At 34.3% G+C, this 26,953-nt stretch overlaps 2 protein-coding genes and 1 long non-coding RNA gene across 4 annotated transcripts; 2 read left to right on the forward strand and 1 right to left on the reverse strand.

Moving 5' to 3' along the window:
- Nucleotides 1–448: 448 nt before the first annotated feature.
- On the reverse strand, nucleotides 449–5,100 carry LOC141375622 (uncharacterized). Of its 2 annotated transcripts, none has more exons than XR_012384294.1 (3): nucleotides 5,041–5,100; nucleotides 3,446–3,533; nucleotides 449–584 (listed from the first exon to the last, which is right to left on the reverse strand). It is a non-coding gene; the product is annotated as an uncharacterized lncRNA (long non-coding RNA). The 2 variants fall into 2 exon arrangements; XR_012384295.1 differs by lacking the exon at nucleotides 449–584 and adding an exon at nucleotides 2,769–2,825.
- Nucleotides 3,888–22,731, forward strand: uck2a (uridine-cytidine kinase 2a). The gene is made up of 7 exons (NM_001171067.1): nucleotides 3,888–4,030; nucleotides 13,117–13,276; nucleotides 13,556–13,652; nucleotides 16,066–16,208; nucleotides 16,343–16,440; nucleotides 17,830–17,878; nucleotides 19,588–22,731. The coding sequence occupies exons 1-7, from the start codon at nucleotides 3,926–3,928 to the stop codon at nucleotides 19,719–19,721; spliced, it is 786 nt and encodes a 261-aa protein (NP_001164538.1). The 5' UTR covers nucleotides 3,888–3,925; the 3' UTR covers nucleotides 19,722–22,731.
- Nucleotides 22,732–23,013: 282 nt separating this feature from the next.
- Nucleotides 23,014–25,345, forward strand: magoh (mago homolog, exon junction complex subunit). Its single transcript, NM_001017700.1, is given in 5 exon segments — nucleotides 23,014–23,171; nucleotides 23,505–23,563; nucleotides 23,668–23,778; nucleotides 24,131–24,213; nucleotides 25,118–25,345. Coding segments are annotated over 5 exon segments (444 nt in total). The 5' UTR covers nucleotides 23,014–23,080; the 3' UTR covers nucleotides 25,218–25,345.
- The last annotated feature ends 1,608 nt before the right edge of the window (nucleotides 25,346–26,953 follow it).

The following is a 26,953-nucleotide window of genomic DNA, read 5'->3' on the forward strand; positions in this document are numbered from 1 at the left end:
TTTAAATTACATCAGTGTGTATTACACTAAAAACAATGAAATACTTTTCAAGTTAAAATATTAAGGTTAAATAATTTCGTATAAAGACATGCTTTGTGTTTTATACTGTCTCATATAATAATTTTCATATTGTTGTATAGCTAGTAGGCTATTTAGCCGGCAGGCTTTGTTAATTTACTTCATCTTTATTTCTATAGAGCTTTTAGAATGTAAATTGTGTCAAAGAAGATTAAAATAGAAGTCCAAGTAAATTTGAACTGTGTCAGTCCAGTTTTCAGAGTTGAAGTTTAGTTCAGTTCAGTGCGGTTTAAATTTTACTGCTGAAAGTTCAAACGTTGAAGAGCAAATCCATCAATGTGCAGCTCCACAAGTCCCAAACAAAGCAAGCCAGTGGCGACAGGGATGTGGAACTAAACTTCACCAATTGACAAAAGTGAAGAAAAAAAACCTTGAGAGAAACCAGGCTTAGTTGGGCACGATCATTTCTCGTCTGGCCAAACTTCTTGTGCAGAGCTGCAGTCTAGGCGCCTGAGGCTGGAGAACACTGGATGTCCTTCATGGAGAAGTCCTTCATGACTGTGACTCTACACAAATACACACCTGATACACTCCATACGTATGCACACATGATACACTCTATACATATGCACATATGATACACTCCATACATATGTATCAGAATGTTTATATGTACAGTGACTCCATACATATGCACACATGATACACTCCATACATATACCAAAGATAATCTCCATAAATAAGCACACAATACACTCTATACATATGCACAGATTTTACATTTCATACAAATGTGTCGGAATGTGTGTATATGACTCCATACATATGCACACATGATACATTCTATACATATACATGCCATACAAATGCACACCACACTTAATTCACTCCATACATATGCACACATGATACACTCCATACATATACCAAAGATAATCTCCATAAATAAGCACACAATACACCCTATACATATGCACAGATTTTACATTCCATACATATGTGTCGGAATGTGTGTATATGACTCCATACATATGCACACATGATACATTCTATACATATACATGCCATACAAATGCACACCACACTTAATTCACTCCATACATATGCACACATGATACACTCCATACATATACAGATGATAAACTACATACATAAGCACACAATATAATCTATACATATGCACAGATTTTACATTCCATACATATGTATCGAAATGTGTGTATATGTACAGAGTGACTCCATACATATGCAAACATGATACATTCTACACATATACATGCCATACAAATGCACACCACACTTAATTCACATGCACACATGATACACACTCCATACATATGCACACAATACATTCTTTACATGTACACATTGTACAGTCAATACATATGCACACATGATACATTATATTGATGATACACTATGCATATACACACTTCATACATATGCACACGATACATTCTTCACATATACACATTGCACAAATGCACACGATAGACTTCATACACATGCACACATGATAGACTCCATACATATGCACACATGATACACTCCATACATATGCACACATGATACATTCTATTGATGATACACTATGCAAATACACACAATACACTCTATTTATATACACACTCCATACATATGCACACATGATACATTCTATACATATACACACGGTACACTCCATGCATATACACACATCATACAACGAAGGACATGACATACTCTATACATATGCACACATTACACACTACATACAACAATACAAATACACACATGATACACTCTACAAGCACACATGATACACTCCATACATATGCACACGATACACCATATATTTGCACACATGATACACTCTATACATATACACAAACACACGATACACTCCATACATATGCACATATGATACACTCTATACAAATACACACAATACACTCCATACATATGCACACATGATACAGTCTATACAAACACACACATGATACACTCCATACATATGCACACATGATACACTCTATACATAAACACAAACACACGATACACTCCATACATATGCAAACATGATACAATCTATACAAATACACACATGATACACTCTATACTTAAACACACACACGATACACTCTATACAAACACACACATGATACACTGCATACATATGCACACATGATACACTCTATACATATACACACACATAATACATTGTATACATATACACACACATTATACACTCCATACATATGCACACATGATACACTCTATATATGATACATTCTATACATACACACACGTTTGCGCAGCGGATGCCATTCCAGCTGCAACCCATCTCTGGGAAACATCCATACACACTTATTCATACTCATACACTACGGCAATTTTAGCATGCCCAATTCACATGTACTGCATGTCTTTGGACTATGGGGGAAACCGGAGTATGAATTGGTTGGTTGTTAGTATGGCCAATGTAAAGTCAACGCCATTTTTTTCAAAATGGAAGTATTTGGGACAGTTGCTAAGGTGCTGTGAGTGGTTAGCAACCACTCACAGCACCTTAGCAACTGTCCCAAATACTTTTGTGAGGCTAGTACGTTAAAATATTATCATGAGCAGAACCATAACCTTGTATGGCAATCTGGCGGAAAGTTATGAGGTCATGAAGTTTGGTCCAATGTTAATTGAAGGGGACTTTCCAAATTTTAGGGTCAGTTTTCAGAAGACCTCTAAGTCGGATCAGTTGGAAAAGATATAGTAACCTGAGTCTGACCAGTTTGGAGGTTTGGTGATAGTTTGGTGGTTGTAGAATGAATGGTCTAGGAGGAGATGCAAAAAGAAATAGTCTCAGAAGAAGATTAAACAATAATACGTTTATGTAGTTTAACAGTATGTTGGCTTTCTCAAGCCACCATTAGACACTGTTCCTTTTTCTCGCTGCCATTTTCCAAGTGCCGTAAACTCGAAACTTGATCAAATACCAAAGATATTAATGAACAAAGTTTTGTTTTTTTTTTGGTGCAAAAAAGTTTATGATTATAGTTGAACCATTATGTCACATGGAATGTTTTCGGTTCCTTTTCTGGGTATTGAGCATCTCAGGACCATTGCTGTATAGATATAGCTCCCACTGTAAGGATGAGAGAGCTCTCATGTTTCATCTAAAATATCTTAATCATTCATTAATTTTCCTTCAGTTTAGTCCCTTTATTCATCAGGGGTCACCTCAGCAGAATGAACCGCCAACTTATCCAACACATGTTTTATACAGCGGATGCCCTTTCAGCTGCAACCCAATATTGAGAAACACCCATACACATACTATGACCAATTTAGTTTATTCAATTGTACTGCATGTCTTTGGAAACCAGAGCAACCAGAGAAAACCCATGCGAACACAGTGAGAACATGCAAATGCCCCACAGAAATGCCAACTGACCTTGCCAAGGGTCGAACCAGCGACCTTCTTGCTGAGGCGACGGTGCTAACCACTGAGCCACAGCATCGCCCATATCTTAATCTGTGTTCTGAAAAAGAATGACAGAATTGTAATATGTGGGTGAACTAACCTTTAACATTTGAAAAATTATGATTATACATAAAAAGAAAAAAAAATTGATCTATTAATTTTTAAATTAACTTTGGCGAAAATAAAATGTCAAAATATGGGTGAAAAATACTTCCATGTATGATAGTCATTATTAGAAATAAAATAAACAGGACACACACACAAAAATAGGTGTATCTATCTGGCAATCTTCCATAGTTCATTGAAGTGTTTTGCTAGTTCCTACTAACAAATGTAAGACAACACTAAAGGCTCCAAAGGAAAAGGTTAGAGACAATTGAAAGGAAGGGGGAGGAGGATCCTTTGCTCGCCGTGTAAAAGCAGCTCGAGCCTCAGTCGCGCACTGGCAGCATGGCAGGAGACAGCGACAGCAAGCTGGACAATCACGCCGAAAACGAGCATGTGGACTGGCAACCTTTCCTCATCGGGGTAGCCGGCGGCACTGCCAGCGGCAAGGTTGGCATTCTGCTAACGTTATTATCAGTTATATGGCTTGTTTTGTGTTTGTCCGACAGAGGATGAGTTCATGCTGGCCGCGTGGCTTATTGTGACGGATTCATCAGTCAGTGTGTTCATATATTTATTTTATTCCTCGAGATTTGTTGACTTGTGTCCGATGTAAAAAAAAAAAAAAAAAAAACAGACCTTTTAGTATTTACTGAGTGGTCGAATTGACTTGCCTTATTCATTTATAAAATGAAGTTAACGCGTTTAAGATGAAAGATAACATAAGTTACATTATTTAACAAGATTATTCAAACATAGTGTAGACATGTAATGAGAATATGTTTAGTACTTAATGATTTTAGTATCCTTTTTAAAACAAAGATGTTAGTCATTTCCCTGACACAGACAGCTCCCACACACATCATCGCCGCCGCCATACATGTACCATGGCGATGGTGTAGGCTACTTACCAACTTATTAAAGCCATAAATCAATTTTATTGTTCTAACACCAAGTTCTCAAAATCCAGTTGAACTCATTCGCGAGTATAATGATGATTCTTGTGGATCTGGATTGTGTAGAAGCAAAGTAACGTTACGGCTGTCTTTTGTTGTTGGAAAACAGCGTGATACTTGCGCCGGCTAAATCACCTCAATCCTGCTGACAGCCAATGCATTTACCAAACCCTGTCAGCTGTCAAAACCGAGTAACATTTTTAATTTAAGCTATATTTATTCATTGTGTTGTGTGTTACGGTTATGAAGATAAAACACACGTCCGCCCCCAAGGATGTCTCGTGTCTGCTAGGATAACAGTTGATACAAAAGGCGCTGTCTTTGTTTCATGAGCTAAAATGTTTGTGATGATCTCAGAGAATAAGACAACAGTTTATATGTGTGTTCAGCGTTTAACCCAGGTGATTACGAAATGTGTATGATGAAGAAGAGTAACAGCAGAGCTTTTGTTGTTTAACGTTATTGGGGTCAGCGGCACAGCAAATGTGTCACATCTCATCTTACCTCATTTACGTACGTGCGTGCGCGGCGTCGTGCGTGCGCGCGCACGTACTGATGCGTCAGGACGGCTAGTTTGCTACTTAGATACATGTATCTATCCGAGTTTGATAACGTACGTTTTTGTCACAGACTTATTAAATCATGTAGGGATTTATATAGTTACAGTGAATTGGTAACACTTTTGGTTTAAAAGGTACTTTAAATTAATATTAAACAATGTATATTGTATCTCCCCAAAAGTACTTTACCTTATTAAAACCGAAAATACCATGTATCTGCTTCTCTTCCAGAGTTTACTACAAAGACAAAAGAATACACTTGCCTTAAAGGGACTTTGCGATTAAGGGCCTTTCTATCATGGATAAAACATTTAATAACAATTATATTAGGAAAATCCTAACTGCAGTTAAAGTTCCTCTAATAGCAGTGGTTAAATGGAAACAAGCATTTCCTTTATTCTTTTTCCTCCCTAAAATCTGGTCACATATTAAAAAATACATGATTCCTAATAAAGAAAACAAAACTAAGTTTAAAATATTGCATAGATATTATACATGCAATGATTTTATTTGCATTAAGGAAGGTTTTTCACCCTTGTGCTATTTTTGTAAAGTGGCGCCGGAAACAATCCTCCATTTATTTTTCAATTGCAATTACACACAATTGTTTTGGTCCCAAGTTCCTTATTACCTTTTGAAGTGCATTATAATTGTATCAATAAAACTGATAAAATGGTTTTATTTATGGATTGCAACTCTGGGTCATTGGAAATGAACAAAATAATGAAATATTTATTTTATTTGGAAAGTTTAACATCCACAAAACGAAATGTATGCTGACTGTACCTAATTGTAAACAATTTTTCATTGATCTAATTTTTTTTAATGATTTCCTAACTTCTATACAGGGTAATCCCAAAGCTCTTAAGACATCCCAGCTGCTAAAAAAATACATGATTAAGTTTTGCTGTTAATTCATTTGTATTCTGTTATATGTATAATTCTGAATTCCCTTATTTTAATCAATAAAAAATGTAAAGTACTTTTAGGTGTATGTATCCTTTTATACAGTTTTATGGTTTATGTAGAACATTTGCATGAAAATATTGACAAATGATATTATACAATACATTTGCTGTTATAATCTTATTGTACAAACTAAAAAAACAGAAAACAAATCGCCAAAAAATATGTTTTTACATCCGTTTTGGCTTTTTGATTTTGTACACTGTTTAAAGAAATCTATATTTAGGGTACACAGCTCTGTTTGCCAGAGTTTTCCAATGAAAAGGCAACATATTAGGTTTTTAAATTTAACATAAATTTACATATTTTTTACATACATTAAATATGTATTTAGCTAAGTAAAAAAGTATTAATTTCTGTTATGTACCATGATAATGTATTGACATCCACCAAAACAGGTAATGATGCGAAAGTCACATGGTAAATGATAAAAAAAACTCTACACAAACCACTTTCAAAGGCTTTAAGGAAGTGAATGCTAACATAAAAAGTAGGTGGACAATGTCATTCATGGAAATGCTAAACACCAATATAGTCTCACATGACACTGAAGTAAAGCAATAAATGTTAATTTCACAAAATCAGACGTAAAATGAAAAAAAAAAAACTTATATGCAACTGATAAGATATTTACTTTGGTATTATGTATTTTAAGTTATCATGTCGGCTTCCATTGCATTCAGTTGTCTTATCTTGTCTGCTTATGTTGTGACGACTATTACTTCCAGCTGTCAGCTGTGCAAGTTTAATACTCCACCACGGTGTATGTAGGAATGCGTTGTCTAACTTCTCAAGAAAAATGCTTTGGCTAGACTCTCTCAAACAGTGTTTATGTTATCATTCCTGTAGGCATGTACACACTCATTGTTTTGTCCAGAATTAATGTTCTGCTCTCACTGTGTTTAAGGACACCAGCTTGTTTACATCCTGAAACGTTCTACCAAAGCAGATAACATACTGAAGCAAGCAAGTGTTGCCTGTTTAATGCAATCATTTCAGCCAGCAACTTTTAAAATTACTAGTAGTTAATTTGTTTTGTATTTAAGATTATGCATCAAACGTTAGAGTCAACTAGAATTTAGTTAGCATTAGCATTACATTTCTAAATGGCAGATTAGCTTGTTGTTGTTGAAAAAAAACTTAGAATTTAAAGAGAGATTTAGGGAATTTTTAGATTTAGGGAATGTTTAGTCAGAAACAGGAGAAGCTGTTTTTAGCTGACCTGCAATGTTATTTTGTGGCCAATGATGGGCCAGGATAGGGAGGATTCACAACTAGCTAAGATGAGTCACTACTGAGCACTTTCATCCTCCTACAGACTTTAAGGTAAATGATTGTCTTTCTCTGCCTGCAAGACGTTGAGCATGTGATTAGTAGATATTTTGGCTGGATTTTGACAGATCTCAGGCACAGATTGGATCACCAAATGCCGGAGACTTCAAGCTTTAATGCAGCGGACAAATATTCAGTTATTACATAATGTAAATGTGTTCATGAGTTTACAATACATTTAAGTAGGTCCTTTTAATTAATGTTACTTAATGCATGAACTAAATTTTAGCATGCAACTAACAACTGATGTAATAATATTTATATTTTTTATGTTAGCTGAGCTGACAAAAAATACAGATGTACAATTTTTTTTCAGTTCTTTATAAGGTGGGAAGATGTCTCTTCATTGATTTGCTATTTGTAAAATGGTAAATGTAAATGCTGATGTTTTGTTTTATTTATATGCAGTTGAAGTCATAATTATTTGCCCTCCTTTTGAGATTTAATTCTTTAAAAAATACGAGTGCTGTATAACAGTACCATTTTTATACAATAGATTTCAATAACTATTTTTATTAAATTGGTAAAAAGTTAAGGTAACTCAAACCAATTGAGGAAATTGATTGCAACAAATCATTTAAGTTAAAACAAATCCTAATCAGTTTTGCAACTTAATTTATTTGAGTAAATGAAGCAATTTGAGCACAGTAAAACCCTATAAATGAAGAGAACTCAAACCAATGGAGTACTGGGAAAAACCGATAAGTTATAAGGAAACTCAAACCGTTTGAGGAAACCGATTGCTACAAACCATTAGAGTTAAACAAATTATCTATAAGAGTACTTTGAATTTGCTCCATTTAAGTTGAAATAATGTGGTATTTAATTACCTCATCGCCTTCAATACTAAGTTCAAAACTCTTTTCAAATGAGTAGAATTAACATTCAGTAAATTGAGTTAACTACACATTACGTTTGATAAAGTTGACTGTTGGGTTTTACAGTGTAGTTATTTTGCAAGATGCTAGTATTCAGCTTAAAGTGTATTTACCTATAGCAATAGAAAAGATTCTTGAGGTTAATATAAAAATGTCTTCTTTAATTTTTTTAATTTCATTTACATTCCAAGGAGATCAAGCTAAAAAGACAGCATTTATTTATGTAATCTGTAATCTGCAAGCGAAACAGCTTATTTCTTTAAAAAATTGGAAAAGTAGTTTGTGCACCAAATATAGACCGTTAGCTAAAAAAGATGGTAACAAACGTGTCAATAAAAAAAATTATGTTTTTGAAGGTGGTTGAGTTGGAAAAGGTTTATTAGAAGATTAGTAAAAGAGGTGATACTGTATTCTGATGTAAAATACCAAGAAGCATTTTGTTTTGTTTGTTCAGTTGTTTGCTTGTTAGTTTGTTATATTTGGCTCATGGAAATGTACATATCAAAATAGAATAAAGGAATTAGAATATATATATATATATATATATATATATATATATATATATATATATATATATATATATATATATATATATATATATATATATATATATATATATATATATAATAATATATATTAAAAATATCTATTATTAAACTTAAAAAAATACCCATAGCAAATTACCAATAAACAACGTAGTTTAAATGCTTAACTAGATTATTATTTTTATTAGGCAATTTAGGTTGACAAGGCAAGTTATTGGATAATAATGTTTTGCTCTGTAGACAATTGAAAAATGTCTAATTCTAAAGGAGGCTAATAATATTGTCCTTAAAATAGTTTTTAATAAATAAAATCCAGGCAAGATAAAAGAAATAAAAAATATTATAGGATCTACTGTGAAAATTTCCTTGGTTTGTTAAACATTTTGACTTGCACTGTAATTGCTGAATCGAATCAAGCATTGATCACAACTTGTGAATCACAATCAGATTAAAACACCTGAATCATCAGCACGATAAATAAAGTACACAAAGTAGTGTAATAGCTTATGGACAGTAGTAGGGCTACACAATATACCATTAGAGCATTAATATTGCAATGTGTGGATCTTTGACAGTCATGATAGAATAAGGGTGGGCCGCTAAACAATATCATATTGAATCGCGATAAAATTGGTCAATAACAAATACAAGCTCTGGACTTTCTATGTTCTATATATCTAAAAGTGTGTTGATATTGCCCTACTTTAAGAACAGTCTGGGAGGGGCTTTTTTAAACAAATTTTTTCCTTATTGTATCCAATTTCCTATTTTTTTGTGTTACATCTCAACTGTTTTTCCTTGAAATGTGTGATGTTTCTTTATGGCCAGAGGGCTCCAATTTCCCTGCATGAAACAGTGTTGTGACAAAGTCTCTTCATCATATTAGAGATGTATTCAATTTTCAGCCATCAAAAATTTATTGGCTGAAAATATGTTATGCCGTTTAATGGAGCCTCTAATTTTTGTGGCTTCAGTCATTCTTGGGGTACTCTTAAATCTGGAAGCATTAACATTATCGTTCAATTTGGAAAATAATTATCGAGATTGTATTTTTGCCGTATCCCCCAGCCCTATGAGAAAATACCATGTACAATTATTCAGAACACACAATAATTGTGGAGATTAAACATAGTAAAGCGCAAGTTTATACATTACCTGTGTTTTTACGGACTGTGATTTGTATAATGAATTTTAAATAAGCTTAAATCATTTTGGGCACAAGGAAAAGTTACGTTTGTAGTTTTAAACATTAATTGTTTTTGATTTATTTATACCATGAAGACTAAACTGCTTTATTGTACATTTTGATTATTTTATTTCTGTACCTAAATACAGCGACTTGTATCATATCATGTTTGTCTGTGCTTGTAAGTTGTTCAGTAATTTATTCCGATTGACTCTTTTTAATATGAAATTATTCTTTCCGAATGGAGCTTTTTCAGCAAATTTAAGTTTTTTTTAATATGGTGCAGCCCTATTATGCAGAACATTTTCTACATTTACTAACAGTGAAAAATGAATCAAAAGCATTTATTAATCTTAAGTAGGGGAGAACAGAGATGAAAGTAACATGGGACAAAAGTAACACAGAGATTTTCTTTAAGCCCTGACAACATTTGTTTTTCCAGGCTATAACAGCAGATTCTGCATGCAAACCTAGTTAGAGCTGCCAAATATCATGTGACCGTGTTCAACATTAAGCTCAATTATGTTTTTTTAAGTGCAAAAAAGTAAATCATTGTAGTGGTTATTTTTTCCTTATTGCAAGTTGTGTTTCACTCTAATTATCAATCTACAGGTTATTTAGTGCAATAACACATCCTTAAGTTTAAAATGTCTGAGTGTTTTAGTTTAAATGTAAAATGGGTTTAAATGGCAAGAGTTCTTGTAGGGACAAAATTAACACTTATTGATGTCTCCCTGCTAATAGACATGCCATATTTTTCACTTCAAAATTAGCGTTTGCAGTGTTTGGATTCAGATGTTTTAGAAACTTAATGCATATTGGCAATAAAAATAAAAAATATATATTTAAATTCATCTTATATTCATTGTAGAAAATTAAGATTTTTCATTGTTTATGCTTTGCGAAACTAAAAATTAAAATGCAGTTTAATGTTTAAAATCTAAAATATAACTAGCAAATTATCCAAATCACAGTTTTGTTTATTCATTGTTCATCACGCTGCTTATTTTAAATAGTTTGTTGTGTAAAAATAAAGTGCTCTACTGTATTTACTAAACAGTTGTATGAGTTTCACCATCATGTGGTGTAAGGATGCCAAACAGACATCAGAACAGGGTGTGTTTTCTCAGAAATTGTAATGCATTTAATCGTTGACAAAAGATTTGAACAAAAGATAGCGTTAACTCGGTCAGAAATACAGTGGTTTGAACGACACAAAGAAATTGAAACTGTTTGAGACAATTGTTGTTTGTTTTATTAACATGCTGTATAAGTATGGAGCATCTTATACAGGACCTGCAGTGACCGCTTGGGCTGTTGGTGGATTATGCTTTAGTTTAAATGGATTGAAGGAAGCCCAGGCAGCATTGCAGCTGGTGAAGGAAACCTTTTATCCAAGCACAAAGAGGGAAATGGGAGAGTTTTGTGCGATTATAAAATATAATAGACATATATTAGCATGTGCTGGAGTCTTCACATGATCTGAACTCACGGCATGCCATGTAGATTTCAGTGTTGTTTGATGTAGTAATATGCTCTTCTTTTTTAGCTAAAGCTTTAGTTTATTGTCAGTATAACTTTATAGAGTTTCATTAAAGGTTCATTCTTACTTTAGAGCTTAATTAAAGTGTAAATGCATTATTTTTATAGTCCGAGTATTCTCAGTTCCTCTTCTCATCATGCTTATGTCAGCTATGTTAAAAGCTACATCATAGACTTTCTACATCATTGTTGAAATTCTTTTTCTCTTTTTGTGCCGGGATCATCAGGGTGTGTATTTTCTTCCATATAAGTCAGCTTGAGGAATGACGTGTTCTTTCTTTTGGCTCATTAGTTGACTTTAGATCAGTTTTTAAGAAGAGAATGTTTTGTACCAGACATTGCTGAGCTGCAGAAGGTGCAGAGATCTCTTTGTGAAGAAGCACCTGCCTACGTTTTCTTCAACTGATCATGCTTTGTGGTTTTCAGCGCAGGATGTGTCAGCTGTGTGCGTTTGGGTGTATAGCGTTTTGTTCTTTCTTTTGTTTTATTCTAATATTTATTGTGTTTTGGGAGTAAGATACAGTCATATTGTGCAATCACAGAGCCAGTTCTGTTGTGTAAAGTTATGTGCTTATGCCTCAGTTAGGGGTGGTGGGATTTTTGCTTTAAATGATAATCACTAAAATTTCCTTCCGGTGATGTTTTTGGGTGCTTGTTTCTGTTATTGAATAAAAAGAAAGCAATTACTTTCACAAATCTGAATCATTCAAGTTGTGAGTTTTTGTCTTGTTTTTGCAAGTTAACATCTCACAATTCGGACTTATTTTATCTCAGGATTTTGACTGATAAACTTCCAAGTCCTACTTACAATCTCTGCAACTTTTTTTTTGTTTTTGTTTTTTTTTAATCGCATCCCGCAGTTTTGAGATAAATTTAGAAGTAGTTTATGTAAATTCCAAAGGTTTTTTTTTTTATCTGAATTGTGAGGAAGATCTGTCTAAACTGTTTAAAAATATTGACTTGTCAACACAATCGACAGTCTATTAAATAATTTGTATTCTCACTTTTTGTTTGAAATTTAAACAATATCTGGGCATGAAGACCTTTCAGTATCAATTGAGCCATTATTTTTGTTTTATACACTTGTTAGTGGCGACACAGTGGCACAGTATGTAGTGCTGTCGCCTCACAGCAAAAAGGTCACCAGGTTGCTGGTTCGATCCTCGGCTCAATTGGCGTTTCTGTGTGGAGTTTGCATGTTCTCCCTGTGTTCATGTGGATTTCCTCCAGGTGCTTCGGTTTCCCCCACAGTCCAAAGACATGCGGTACAGGTGAATTGGGTTGGCTAAAATGTCCGTAGTGTATAAGTGTGAATGTGTGTGTGCATGTTTCCCAGAGATGGGTTGCGGCTGGAAGGGCATCTGCTGCGTAAAAATGTGCTGGATGAGTTGATGGTTCATTTCGCTGTGGCGACCCCGGAGTAACAATGGGACTAAGCCGACAAGAAAATTATTGAATGAATGACACTTGTTAGTCAGAATTTGCGTCTGTTTAAAATGAATATTTCATTCTGAAACATGATTTGGAGTGCACATAAACTGAACTACAATTCTGTCTTCCTTTATTTTCAGTCATCAGTTTGTGGGAAGATAATGGAGCTGCTGGGCCAGAATAAGATCGACCATCATCAGAGGCAGGTGGCCATCCTCAGTCAGGACAGTTTCTACAGGGTATTGACCCCTGAACAGAAGGCTAAAGCTCTGAAAGGACAATTTAACTTTGACCATCCAGGTAAACAACCCATAATCTCATGTTTGTGGTTTATTTGTTTGTTTGTTTGTTTTTTGTCCAATTTCCAAAAACCCTCCCCCTATTGCAGTGTTGCATTGTGAACTCAGACCAAGACCGTTAGTGCAGTCTGTATATTTTGGCAGCTGTGAGACTGTCTGCCTGACTCAGCCACCCCCACACACACACACTAATTCTGCAGCAGCACATGTGGCTTATCACTTTTTTTGTGCTTGTTCTTGATTTCCATCCCTTCTGACCCTCTTTTATTCTGTCCCACAGATGCGTTTGATAATGAGTTGATAGTCAAAACCCTGTGTGAAATCATGGAGGGAAGAACGGTGCAAATTCCAGTCTACGACTTTGTCACACATTCAAGGTCAGTGTGGGTCACATATTGGAAAGGGGGAGTTTATCCCACAAAGAAAATTGTCTGTTTTTTTTTTTTTTTTTTTTACACACCCTGAGTCCATCAGTAGAACATCAATGAAGACTTTTAGCTGAAATCATGGTCTTTAATGATTTCATAAAATGCAAATCAATGGCTATAACAAAGATACTTTGACCCCTGGTGATGCATTGAAAACTTAACATCCATCCATCCATCTATCCATTCATATTCTCTGACTTTCACTGAATAAACAGCTGAATTTCCATGGTCTGTAAAGAATGGAAGAACAGGCACAGTCTAAATCCCAGTTTTTGGAGTGGTCAATTGAAGCCAAATCTCTTGAAATTAGCTTGCATGTTTGCCTCAGTTAACTTGCACAGCCTGGTGACTGCATTTGACTTAAATGGCTGCCATATGACAAGTGGGAAAGGAATAGAATGGCGCTAAAAATAGCCTAACCTTAACAATGTGAAACAACGTGGAAAAAAGCATGATACTGTATAGACAATAGAGCTGCACGATTCTGGCTAAAATGACAATCAGAATTTTTTGCTTCAAATCAAGATCACTATTTTCTGGTTCCCCTAATATGAATAGCCTATTATTATGGTTATTCTCAAACGTACGTTAAACATCAATAATAACATTAGGCATATGTGTAGGTCTACTGTTCTACTAATTCACAGTAAAGTGATGACATCAGAATATTCATAATTGTAAAGTTGAATTATTATGTTTGAGACAAATGTTTTTCATTGAAATAATTAGACCATTTTTTCACTAGTAAAATGAGACATTTGTCATTATCAGATTCCCTCTTGCATTATATTCAACGTTAAATAGGCTAGAGTTGTTATAGTGACACTAAACATTTATTCCCATGCACAACAATCCATGTTTGCCATGAAAGAAAAAAATGTATCATGCTTGTCGTAATCATAACCCTAAAATGCAATTTGATAATCTAAATGATGTGCATGCTGGTTTCACTTTCACTGCCAAATGCGCTCATGTCATGGCTGTCGTCACTGAGAGAAAAACATACATGCAAATCATACTTTCGCTTGGCTCTCAAACAATCACTCTGTGCAACAACCTGAAAGTTATTCATTCATCATTCATTTTCTTGTCGGTTTTATTAGTCCCTTTATCAAACCGGGGTCGCCACGGCGGAATAAACCGCCAACTTATCCAGCAAGTTTTTATGCAGCAGATGCCCTTCTAGCCGCAACCCATCTCTGGGCAACATCCATGCACATATTCACACATACACTACGGACAATTTATCCTACCATCCTATCCAGAAACTGTGCCAAGGCTCGAACCAGCGACCTTCTTGCTGTGAGGTGACCGCACTACCTACTGCGCCACTGCTTTATTACCTGTTATTTACAACCTATGCAGGTTCTGTTCACTAAAGTACACATCATTAAACAAACGGTAAACAAGAAGTGCTTCAGCTCACGTTTGATTTCAGCAGCCGCGATTACATCATTACATCAAGACACTTTTCATACCATTTGGAGGTGTCTATGTTGCTGTGAAGAGTTGTGCGTCCACCTTTACGCTTCTCTCCTGACCTTGAAAATATAATTGGCTGAATCATAGAATAGTTGAATTAAGATCACGTGTTGGGTTGAATTAAGATCGCAACCTTTTTTTAATTAATCGTGCAGCCCTTATAGACCAATTAGATTTTACTTTTGGAAACAAAGAATTAAAGTCAAAAAGTCCTTGGGGAAAAAGGAAAATAAATGTCCTCACTTTCAATGTCTGCAAAAGATCTTTTTAAACTGCATGATATTCCAGAAAGTCACCTGTGGAAACCCTGGGATAAGTGCAACTTTTACAATGCATAAGTCCTTATGCCTCATTAAGGTAATAATGGTGTCAATAATGTTCAGTTTCATGCACACAGTGATCATTTCACTTCATATGTGTCATCAGGAGCAACATGTTCATTTTTATTTTGCCTGTACATGTGCTGTATATGACTCTCAAAGAGCCTGTACCTGTTGACTAGTATTTAATGAATCGCCATGAACCACAGTCTCAGCTAAAAATCTGCTTTAATGACTTTGATTAATTGTTCTTTTTTGCTGGCTGGACTTCACCTTAAACGTTTCCTTTTTGTATTATATATATGTGGATATGTTCACAGTTAACTGAATTTCCAAACATGTATGAAAGCAGTGTGTAAGCAGCACATGTTTATTTTGCTGCTCATATTGATTTGTTGGGTGAGTTCAATGTCAGTGCTAAATGTAGCTCCTGTTGCGCTCCTTACACACAGCTTAAGCGTTTGAAGTGAAGCAAGTCTTATCTTGGTGTGTTGTATAATCTATTTGTTCTGGTGTTTCCTGCATCCTGATGCACTTGTGTTGTCCTTCCACATTTGCAGGAAAGAAGAAACGGTCACTGTTTACCCAGCAGACGTGGTTTTATTTGAAGGCATCCTCATGTTTTATTCGCAAGAAATCCGCGATCTGTTTCAGATGAAGCTGTTTGTGGATACAGATGCAGATACACGTCTGTCCCGCAGAGGTGTGTGTGGGTTTTAACAACATCAGTGAACTTCATTATGTGGTAGTTAAGCAATGCATTCCATGCATTTTTCAAATTTCTCGCTTCTTCTCACAATTGTTTCTCTTTCTGGTTTTATTCTCGTCCGTTTGCAGTCCTGAGAGACATCAGTGAGAGAGGCCGTGACCTGGAGCAAGTGCTAAACCAGTACATAACATTTGTTAAGCCTGCCTTTGAGGAGTTCTGTCTGCCAGTGAGTGGGAGATTTCTGCACTTTTTCTTACTGTTCTATTTGTATACAATGTACAGTTAAAAACAAAACTATTAGCCCTCCTGGGAAATTTAAAACTTCACAAATATTTCCTTTTACATATAAAAGTGTGAATATATGTATGTATAAATATATAATTATGTATGTATGTATGTATGTAAACTATATACGTTTATATGTATATTAAAGTACTGTGTAAGCAGTAAAAGGAACTTTTTTCAAAGTATTTCCTCGTATAGTTCTCTTATGGAGCAAGTCTTTATTTCATTTAGACTAGAATAAAATGATTGTCTACAGAACAAACCATTGTTATCCAATAGCCTGCTTAATTAACCTAACTTGCCCTGTTAAAATAATTAATCTACTTAAGCCTTTAAATTTCACTCAAGCTGAATATTAGCATCTTGTAAAATGACTTGTCAAACAATATGAACTGTAATCATGTCAAAGACTTTTAAAGTTTTAAATACCTTGAGAACTTTTCTCTGCTAAACAACACCATTTTAATTATAAACTAATTTTGCTCTATCTGATCGGAAACTTTTTAACAGCTGTGTGAGCTTATGAATTTGTGTGTGTGATACACATTTTAAGTATTAAAATCACAACGTCTTGATGGCTTGTTTTATTTGGACCAAAATCAGTTGGTTATGGTTAAGATGGTATCATATTTGTTGAAAATATAAATAAGAAAATCTATGATTAATTCTGTCTTAATTCTGCCCTGCCTAAAAGAAATTAGAATTTTTTGAGTTAATACTAAAGTTTTAATATGTCAATGTGTGCAATCATGTCATCAGTAATGGAATATGATTGAGAAATTTTTTTTTTATTATATAATGTGCAAGCACCCTATAGGATCAAGTTACATAATGCAGAATATATGTAGTCATTTACTTGTATGTAATGTGCATGTGTCATTTATTAATATTAATTTTGGAAACAGGTGAGCAGAATAAATTGATTTGTAGTTTTTTGGTAAGCATTTCACAGGATCTATTTATTAGACTTTTATTTAAAAATGTCTTAAATCTCTTTACTTTCACATTTGATCAACCAATCATTTAATAATGAATTATAATTAAAAAAAATAATTAATTAGTTTCTCATGCATTTCTGAAATATAAATGTTCCATTTATACAAATGGAAATTGTATTTACATAATATATTATTATTTACTCATCTTTTTATAATTGTGTTATATTAAAATACAGATAAAAAAAGTATTTAAGTTCACAACAGAAACTGTTTTTGGCATTTTGTCAAGAGGAAGAAGGTGGAAAAATATTCACACAATGGAATGTTGCTGTTGTTGTTGATTGTCTTCCTGATTTTTGTTTCTTAGAGCTTTTTTTTCTTTTTTCTCTTAGACAAAAAAGTATGCTGATGTGATCATTCCAAGGGGAGCTGATAATCTGGGTGAGCTTCTGAATGTGCTATTAGACTTCACCAAGGAAGAGAGGAGACAGGAACACGTTGATAATGAAATGTTTTGGAACGTTTGATCATAAACATGAATTGTTTTGATTATAGGAAGGCTGAACTTCTAGTCCTTACAGTTTAAATGGATCAGAATCTTTAGTCTTTTTCTTCCAGTTGAATTTAACCCAAGCAGGCCTATAAAAGACTAGTCATTTCATCATGGAACAACTTTATAGTATACTATATATTACCTGTTAAAAGTTTGGATCACTCATTTGTTTTGAAGGTTTTTCCCCCTACCACCATCAAAAATACAAACATGTGGTTGGTATTATTATGTGGTGAATAGGACAATCAGAATAAAGCATTTATTTAAAATATTTTGAAACGACGTCTTTTGCTGTCACCTAGAAATATTTTTATTTTAATTTGGTCCTAATTTCTATTAAGTGACTAACTTCTATAAGTTTACATTAAAATTAATCATATGGTACAATGCGCTTATTGTATACACTACCTGACAAAAGTCGTCGATCGTATTGTCGTGAGAGCAACAAATATTAACTTGACTTCTAGTTGATCGTTTAGAAAAGTGACAAAAGGTAGATTTTGAATCATCTGTTGAACTGCATCCCAATCATCACACATACTGCAGAAGACCGATTGGAAGCCACATGGACCCAAGATTCTTAGAGAAATCAGTCAAGTTTGAGGAAGGAAAAATCATGGTTGGTTGGGGGGGGTTACATTCAGTATGTGGGCATACAAGAGGTCTGCAAGACATTTGTGCTGCCCATTATATTACAAACCACAGGAGAGGGCAAATTCTTCAGCATGATAGAGCTCCTCCTCACACTTCAGCCTCCACATCAAAGTTCTTGAAAGTAAAGAAGGTCAAGGTGCTCCAGGATTGACCAGCCCAGTCACCAGAAATGTACATTATTGAGAATGTCTGGGGTAAGATGGAGGCATTGAAGATTAATTTAAAGAATCCTGAGGAACTCTGGGAGTCCTGCAAGAACGCTTTCTTTGCCATTCCAGTTGACTTTATTAATAAGTTATTTGAGTCATACACAATATTAATTCTTTTTGCACTGCAACATGACTTTATATTCTATACTGTACATTATTTCTGTTATGTGCCAAGACTTACTGCCAAGACCTTACTGTCCTAATTTATTAAAAATCAGGGCATGATCATATTTTATTTTGATAAGATAAGTGTGATTTTAGAGGCCTTTGCCTTTCATATAAGCCACTTCTGATACCAAATAATCATCTAGAAGTCAAGTTATTATTTGTTTTTCCTAAAACGTGGATAAGCAACAAGACTTTTGTCAGTCAGTGTACATGCCTGGTGTACTTGTATATGGAAAATTATCTTAATGTAATTACATTTGTGATTAATTTCTGTCAGAGTTTTTAATATTAATAACAGAATCATGAGGAACATTAAATGACATAAATCTATATCATTCTATAACTGTGTAGTACACACTAAAACAATTATGTAATAATATTTCACAGTTTTTACCCATTGTTTTTCTTTCTTTTGATTTAAATAACTTCAGGCCTGGTGATCAGAAAAGAACTGAACCCCTTAATAATTGATTATAATAAATATTAAATCTGACTGCTGTTGAAAATTAGAGGTAAATGTAATTTTAATACATGATGTAACTTGATGTTTGTTTTTACCTCTACAGTTGCGATCAATCTGATAGTTCAGCACATCCAGGATTTTTTGAATGGTGGCTTAACCAAACGCTTGAACGGATGCCTCAACGGCCACACACCCCGAAAACGGCATCCGTCAGAGTCCAGCAGCAGGCCGCATTGACCCGATCTCCACCACTATGTCAGGGAATATATGTCTGAAGGACGGACGGATGGATGGATTGCTTGAGCATTCTGTTAATTAGCCAACACTGTATATGACGAAAACAAACAAAAAAATAATAATCAAGAAAGAATTTCAAAGACTGCCTTTGCTTTAACTCTGCTTTCTTTTGTTTTGGACTGGCTACACTTGACATTTTATGGAGTTTCAAAGCTTTTGCGATTTGTTAAAGGTCAAAACGGATATTTCCTCTATTTATTTTGGCATTTTTATTTTTTGTACCTCTTTAAGACTGTTGCGTAAAAGGGGGGAAATGCAGATAATTAAATATTACATGACTCTGTGATAACGAGGATTGAATATTAAGTTATTGTTTATTTTTTACCTGTAGATCTTTTTAATATCAGAAACGACTACATTTGCAAATTTATTTAAATACAATTTTATTTTTTGCATCACTAAAATGCTCTTTGGAGGCCAAAAACGATTGTTTTAAATTCACTTTGTTTATTTTGTCTTGGTTGACAAGGTTTTAATATTCTGGCATTATTTATATAAATCTGTAATATCAGTGTTTCATGCAGAGATAAACATTTATTCCTCCGCTTAACTTGAACCATTCAGGCAGTGTTGCTATGTCACAACAGGCCTCTCAGGGTGTAGTTATTAAAAATAACAACCATAAGACTATTTTTTACAGTATGCAGAAGACACCTCTAAATTAGAAAGGGAACTAACTGAACAATTTGTGAATGTGGTCCATTTTATGCACATGTATAACACTCCGATATGAAAAAAATCGAAGTGATCTTTAGTATAACACTGATTATTTACAAAGAAGACAATTGATCCTCATTAAACATGGTCATGTACTTTAAATCAAGCTCAGTGGTTGATTGTGCAGTATGAAATATGATCTGTTTGTCAAGAGATTTATGTTCATATACTATGCACTGTACCCTTGACTCTAATAATGCAAATTGACACTCAGTTCATGACTCTCTTTAATTAGATTACTTGAAATGAAATCTCAGAGTTTCTTCATCCTGTGATTTGTTGGCTTTTAAACTGATTGAACCATTATGCCACCTGTGTTTTGTGACCTTTTTTAGGCTACCCATAGAAAATACACCATGATGCCACTTTGGTCAGTCTTTGACAGCTCGCCAAAGAGTTAATTTGAGTGTTTTTCAACACTTTCGCAATTTAAGCGGTTTAATTTTCATACATTTTCTGTGTATCTTAAATGGACTAACTTTAATTCTGTCAAATTTACTCTGACATGCGCTATAGGCGAATTGAATAAGCTAAATTGGCTGTAGGGTATGTGTGTGAATGAGAGTGTATGGATGTTTCCCAGTGATGTGTTGCGGCTGAACTGGAAGGGCATCCGCTGTGTAAATTACATGCTAGATTAGTTTGTGGTTTATTCCACTGTGGCAAGCCACTGATTAATAAAGGGACTAAGCTGAAAATAAAATTAATGAATGTTGTTCTGTTGATCAGAAAAGAAGATATTCAGAAGCATGTTGAAAATCTGTAACCCTTGACTTCCATAGTATAGGTCTTCCCTACTATGGATGTCAGAGGTTACAAGTTTGCAACATTCTTTAAACTATCTTCTTTTGTGTTCTACAGAATAAACTCAAACTGGTTTGGAAAAAGTCAAGGGTGTGTAAATGATGGCAGATTTTTTTATTTTTGTTTTGGTGAATTATCCCTATAAAGCTACAAAAAAAGCACTTATTCATGTGAACCAGAACACTCCAACCTTTAAACCTGACTGTAAAATTTCCCTTTGACCTCAAAATTGATTAATCGTTGATCCATGAACTATTCCTGTTCAGCATATTTGTATTGTATTTATTTTCTGGTTGGCTGCATTCAGATTGCTGCTATGATACAGGGTGACACATTTTATCTGATGTAAAAAAAATATGACAAGTGATCAATTATTCAGTATGTAAATAATTATTTGATGGGCTTTTATTTTATTTTTACTCATTTATTAAGAGTTGTCTACAGTTCTGTCTGAGCCAGATGCAAACATATTAATAATACCTTTTTTTCTGACATGAATACTTATTTGGTTGTCAGAGGCGCTCTGCTTCTTTGGTCAAAATTCTGTGCCATCACAATATTCTCTTGGTATGTTTTAGTTATAGACTTATTTTCATGACGAATCTCTTTCCATGTTACATGAGCTAAGCAGCATTGTAAATATTACTTTTTTAAACAACACTTGGTAACTCAAACATCCTGGCTGTTGAACACAAGATACTCAACCAGAGGCTTTTGATATATATATTAGCACAGATTTAAACACCAGCTTTTAAAAATGCAGTACACTTTACAAGCAATCATTTTCACACAACCACACATAAGCCCTGGATAAATTCAGGACTTCATAACCGTTATCATTTCAACTCGCACACTCCGTGTGTGACCCTACTTGACTGAAAATGATGCAAAATACTACACTTTGTTTCGTTTTACTTCAATTTACGGGATTCCAAAGATGTAAACTGTTGTTATCATTTAATGTGAAGTTATTGTTTTTTGTTCCCACCCTACTGTCTGTAATTCCGTGACAACTATGTGACAACCTATATGTATTTATGTTAATATTTGACATTGTCTGGAGGCTTTTGGAAGGGATTTCAGAAGTATGGTGTTCTGCATGATGTATTATTATATGTTCAGTTATTGATGCCTTTGAGTTTTGGTGCTTGCAAAATGGGTGCAAAATGCAAAGAGAGCCAAAACCAATATAAAACCAGAAAAGGTTGCATGCTTGTGTTGTAGGACCAAACAACAACAGTTGCAAGGCTTTAAACGGCGTTTCTGTGACATTGCAATGATTATAAACTGCGCCTGATCTTGAAATGAAGCTGGAAATAGGTGTCCATGATTACTGTACCATCATGTAAATGCGTAAACAATCGCAGAAGGTTGTATAACAAAGCGATTGACAGCAAAGCTGAATAAAATAAAGGTTTTTGTACTCCTCCACATGCCTGTTGCCTTAACTGAACACACTCTGCTGCATCAGATAAAGAGTAAAACCCCTCTCTTTTAAGAACTTCATTGCTGGACAGAATTAAACAATGGTTTAGATTAGACAAAGATAACACGATGCAAAACAGGTTCATGGGGGTCATGGTGTGCTTTTGGTAGACCATCACAGGCACAGTTGTAGCATCACTGGTGTGCGACTAGGAAGTGATGTCACTCGGCGACGTGCAGTTGTACGCATGCGATTCCATATTGGTTGTTGAAGCTAAAGCGATTCATTGAAGGAACAATACTTGTGCGGTTATTTAGATACATAGACGGTTTCTTTAATACCGCGCACAGTTATGTCCACGAGTGACTTTTATTTGAGGTACTATGTGGGGCATAAAGGTAAATTTGGTCACGAGTTTCTGGAATTTGAATTCAGACCAGACGGTAAGTGACGCGCCAACTTTAGCTTGCTAATATGCTAACAGCCTTTCTATTGCAATCTGTGAATGCTTTCTTATTAAGCCGAAAACGATATTTACAGCTGTTTGAACTTTTATTTCTGTTTAATTTATAATTTAAAATGGTGATTGTTTGTTTAGAGCAAAATTAATATGCGAACTTGCGTTTGAGGAATGTTAGCATTAAAATTGCAAGTCTAATATCATAAATTTGATTTAGTTTCACCAATGTTGCTTAATAATCTTCATTTTTTATAGGTTATGTATATAGTATTAATGTATTAGCCTAATATTAAGCTTATGGATTATTTCCTTTCAGGAAAGTTGAGATATGCAAACAACAGCAACTACAAGAACGACGTCATGATCCGAAAAGAGGTAAAATCAGCTACGTGATGACGTCATGTGCATTGGTTATTAGATAATTTGCACCTTTTTGACAGACAGACCATGTTACTTATGAGATGTTCTGTTTCTTTCAGGCCTATGTGCATAAAAGTGTGATGGAAGAGCTGAAGAGAATCATTGACGACAGTGAAATCACAAAAGAAGACGATGCCTTGTGGCCTCCTCCGGACAGGGTTGGCAGACAGGTTTGTTGTAATGTATATTATTTCTTCTTGATTTTTGCCCTTTGTTCACATTCACAATATAATGTGACTCAAAGGGCCTGTTTACACAACTACACCCTGCACATTTCGTTGCACTTTGGCTGGTTTAGTACATTATCATTTGAAAATGTTTTTTGAAAGTGCATGTTTTTTTTGTTTAATGATTTTACCCGGATGTCATCCATGTACATGCATGCAGTATCTGAGTGATCGTCAGTTTATATTCATTTTTTGCATTATTCATTCATTGTGAACCGGGATTGTTGTGGTCCATTTCTAGTACACCATTGTTGTGTAAACTGGTATCCTAATGGCTCTTGTTTGTGCCTTAAAGGAACTGGAGATTGTCATTGGTGATGAGCACATTTCATTCACAACCTCTAAAATCGGATCTTTAATTGATGTAAACCAGTCCAAGTAAGTGTATTTCATTGATTGTAAACATTATTATTATCATAATTTTTTACTTCACTATTCTGCCTTAATTTTGTAATCTGAAATTGTAGTATATATTATTGTCACACATTTTCCTGCTTTCTGTTTTATACCCTCAAGCAGTTTTACACAGGTTGTCTATGGGGTCTTTAATCTCAAAAACAAAATTTTAGGCCTTAAAAAGTCTTAAATTAAATAAAATAATGTGTTGTAGGTCTTAAATCTTTTGTAAACGGCTTATAATTTTTTTTTTGTTCGTAGCTACCCAACCTGGTCAACACCCATCCAACCACCAACAATCCATCTCAATAAAACTTTTAACTTTTTATTTAATAAGGTCATTTTTAGCTCCGTTTACCATAATGCTTTAATTAAGTTCCTTTTAAAATTATTACAATAAACAATAAAATTGGTTTAAAAGTTCTCCATGTATTTCCTGCTACAGAAGCTGACCTGATCAGACTGTTGTGCATACATTTAGTTTATTTATATCAACCTTTAAACATTTCATTTCATTTTTTAGGTTATGTTGGAAAGAAAGTGCATGTATACAACTAGAGAAAGCTTGCTTGTTTTGACACAATATTTAAAATATTTTGCTTAGAATTAACTAAAATATATATTTTTAATTACTATTATTGTATTATTCAATTATATATTTTTTAAAGTTTGATAGAGCAAAAAAAGTATTTTTCAACCAGGCCATTCGAATAACTCCTTAGTGTTTAGCCCTGAATGAGTCTAAAATTTCATTTATAATGGTCTTAAAATGTCTTAAATTGAACTTGCTGGAACCTGCAGAAACCCTGTTTACAGTTTGTAATCTGTGCTATAAGATTGGTAACGTTGTCTTGTTTTTTTTTTTTTTTTTTTTTTTTTTTTGCAGGGACCCAGAGGGACTGAGAGTTTTCTATTACCTGGTCCAGGATCTCAAATGCCTCGTATTCAGTCTCATCGGCCTCCACTTCAAAATCAAGCCCATCTAACTGCCCTTTTGCTTTTATTGTGAATGAAAGTCGTGTTTTAGTTATTGTTTGAGCTACTTTCAACATTTGTATATTGTTCGGTGGTTAGTTTTTTTTTTTTTTTTTTTAATAAAATGTGTTCAACTGTTGGTTTGTATTTTAGTTTATTTCAAAATCTATTTAAAGTCCTTAAAGTTTTGTATGTTCTCCTCATGTTGGTGTGGGTTTTCTCCGGGTGATCCGGGTTTACCCACAATTTCAAAGACATGCGCTATAGGTAAAGTTCATTCATTCTTTTTCTTGTCGGCTTAGTCCCTTTATTAATCCGGGGTCACCACAGCGGAATTAACCACCAACTTATTCAGAAAGTTTTTACGCAGCGGATGCCCTTTCAGCCGCAACCCATCTCTGGGAAACATCCACACACACATTCACATACACTATGGACAGTTTAGCTTACCCAGTTCACCTGTACCACATGTCTTTGGACTGTGGGGGAAACCAGAGCACCCGGAGGAAACCCACGCAAACGCAGGGAGAACATGCAAAATGAACACAGAAACGCCAACTAAGCCGAGGCTCAAACCAGCAACCTTCTTGCTGTGAGGCGACAGCACTACCTACTGCGCCACTGCTTCGCCCACTATAGGTAAATAAGCTAAATTGTTTGAAGTGTATGAGTGTGTGTGTGTGAATGCAAGTGTATGGGTGTTTTCCCATGTTGGGTTGCCCCTGAAAGGGCAATTGCTGTGTAAAACATAAGCTGGATAAATTGGCGGTTCATTTCGCTGTGGTGACCCCAGATTAATAAAGGGACTAAGCTGGAAAAAATAATGAATGAAAAGTCCTAAAATATATGTTGTACTTTATTTAGAAACATCATTATAGAAGATGCATTATATACACTTGTGGTCAGAAGCTTGGAGTCAGTGAGGTATTTGAAGAGGGTAGGGTTGCACGATATTGCAATATTTAGTTTTTCGGCATTATATATTGTAATATGAATACAGTCTCACTAGATGGCTAAATGGTTTTATTTAGTTTTTTTCTGGGAAGTCTAACAGTATACCGATACAGAAAACCAATCAAATGTAAATTAGTAGAGACATAATTGTATACATAGTAAAAACATCCAAAAGTCATAATTTATTATTCAAATTTGTTAAACTCTCTTGAATGTGTACATAGCCACAGGCTTATACACATTTGACGCGAATGCTAAACTTTTCTATACAAATCTGTAAAAAAAAAAAATTAGTTTTTTTGTACAAAAATAAAAGTTTTTGTCTTGTTTCTAGTCCAATTATCTAAAACCTATTAAATCAAGAAGCATTTTGTAGACTAGCAAAAAAAAAAAGTTTTGTCTTCAGAAATAAGTGAAATTTAAGTAAACTTTTCTGGAAAACAAGTAAAAATAATCATTTAGTTAGAAATAAGAATATTTTACTTGGTCCACTGGAAGATAATTTAGTTTCTTTTTGAAAACATCTCAATATTGACTTATTTTTCTAAACGATACAATATTGTTTTTAGGAATTTGATATTTGGAGTAGAAACGACACAAACTATAAGTATGAAAGCATTTTTTGAAGCGTGGATTGAACTGTCTGGTCGTATTTAATTCAGACTCTTGCAATGTGAGTATATCAGATGTGCATGCAATATCGATGCTGTAGAAATTAGTGTTTTGTGCAGAGTCTGACTAAGGCTGCATTTATTTGATTAAAAAAATACACAAATTATAATCATGTAAAAAG

This window comes from Danio rerio, chromosome 8, assembly GCF_049306965.1.
Source record: "Danio rerio strain Tuebingen ecotype United States chromosome 8, GRCz12tu, whole genome shotgun sequence".
Lineage (NCBI taxonomy): Eukaryota > Metazoa > Chordata > Actinopteri > Cypriniformes > Danionidae > Danio > Danio rerio.

Bases quoted from the DNA above. Each gene is read 5' to 3' on its own strand.
- uck2a (NM_001171067.1), top strand. From the start codon at position 3,926: ATGGCAGGAGACAGCGACAGCAAGCTGGACAATCACGCCGAAAACGAG. The intron at 4,031-13,116 runs GTTGGCATTCTG...CTTTATTTTCAG, and splicing joins GCGGCACTGCCAGCGGCAAG to TCATCAGTTTGTGGGAAGAT. The intron at 16,209-16,342 runs GTGTGTGTGGGT...GTCCGTTTGCAG, and splicing joins TACACGTCTGTCCCGCAGAG to TCCTGAGAGACATCAGTGAG.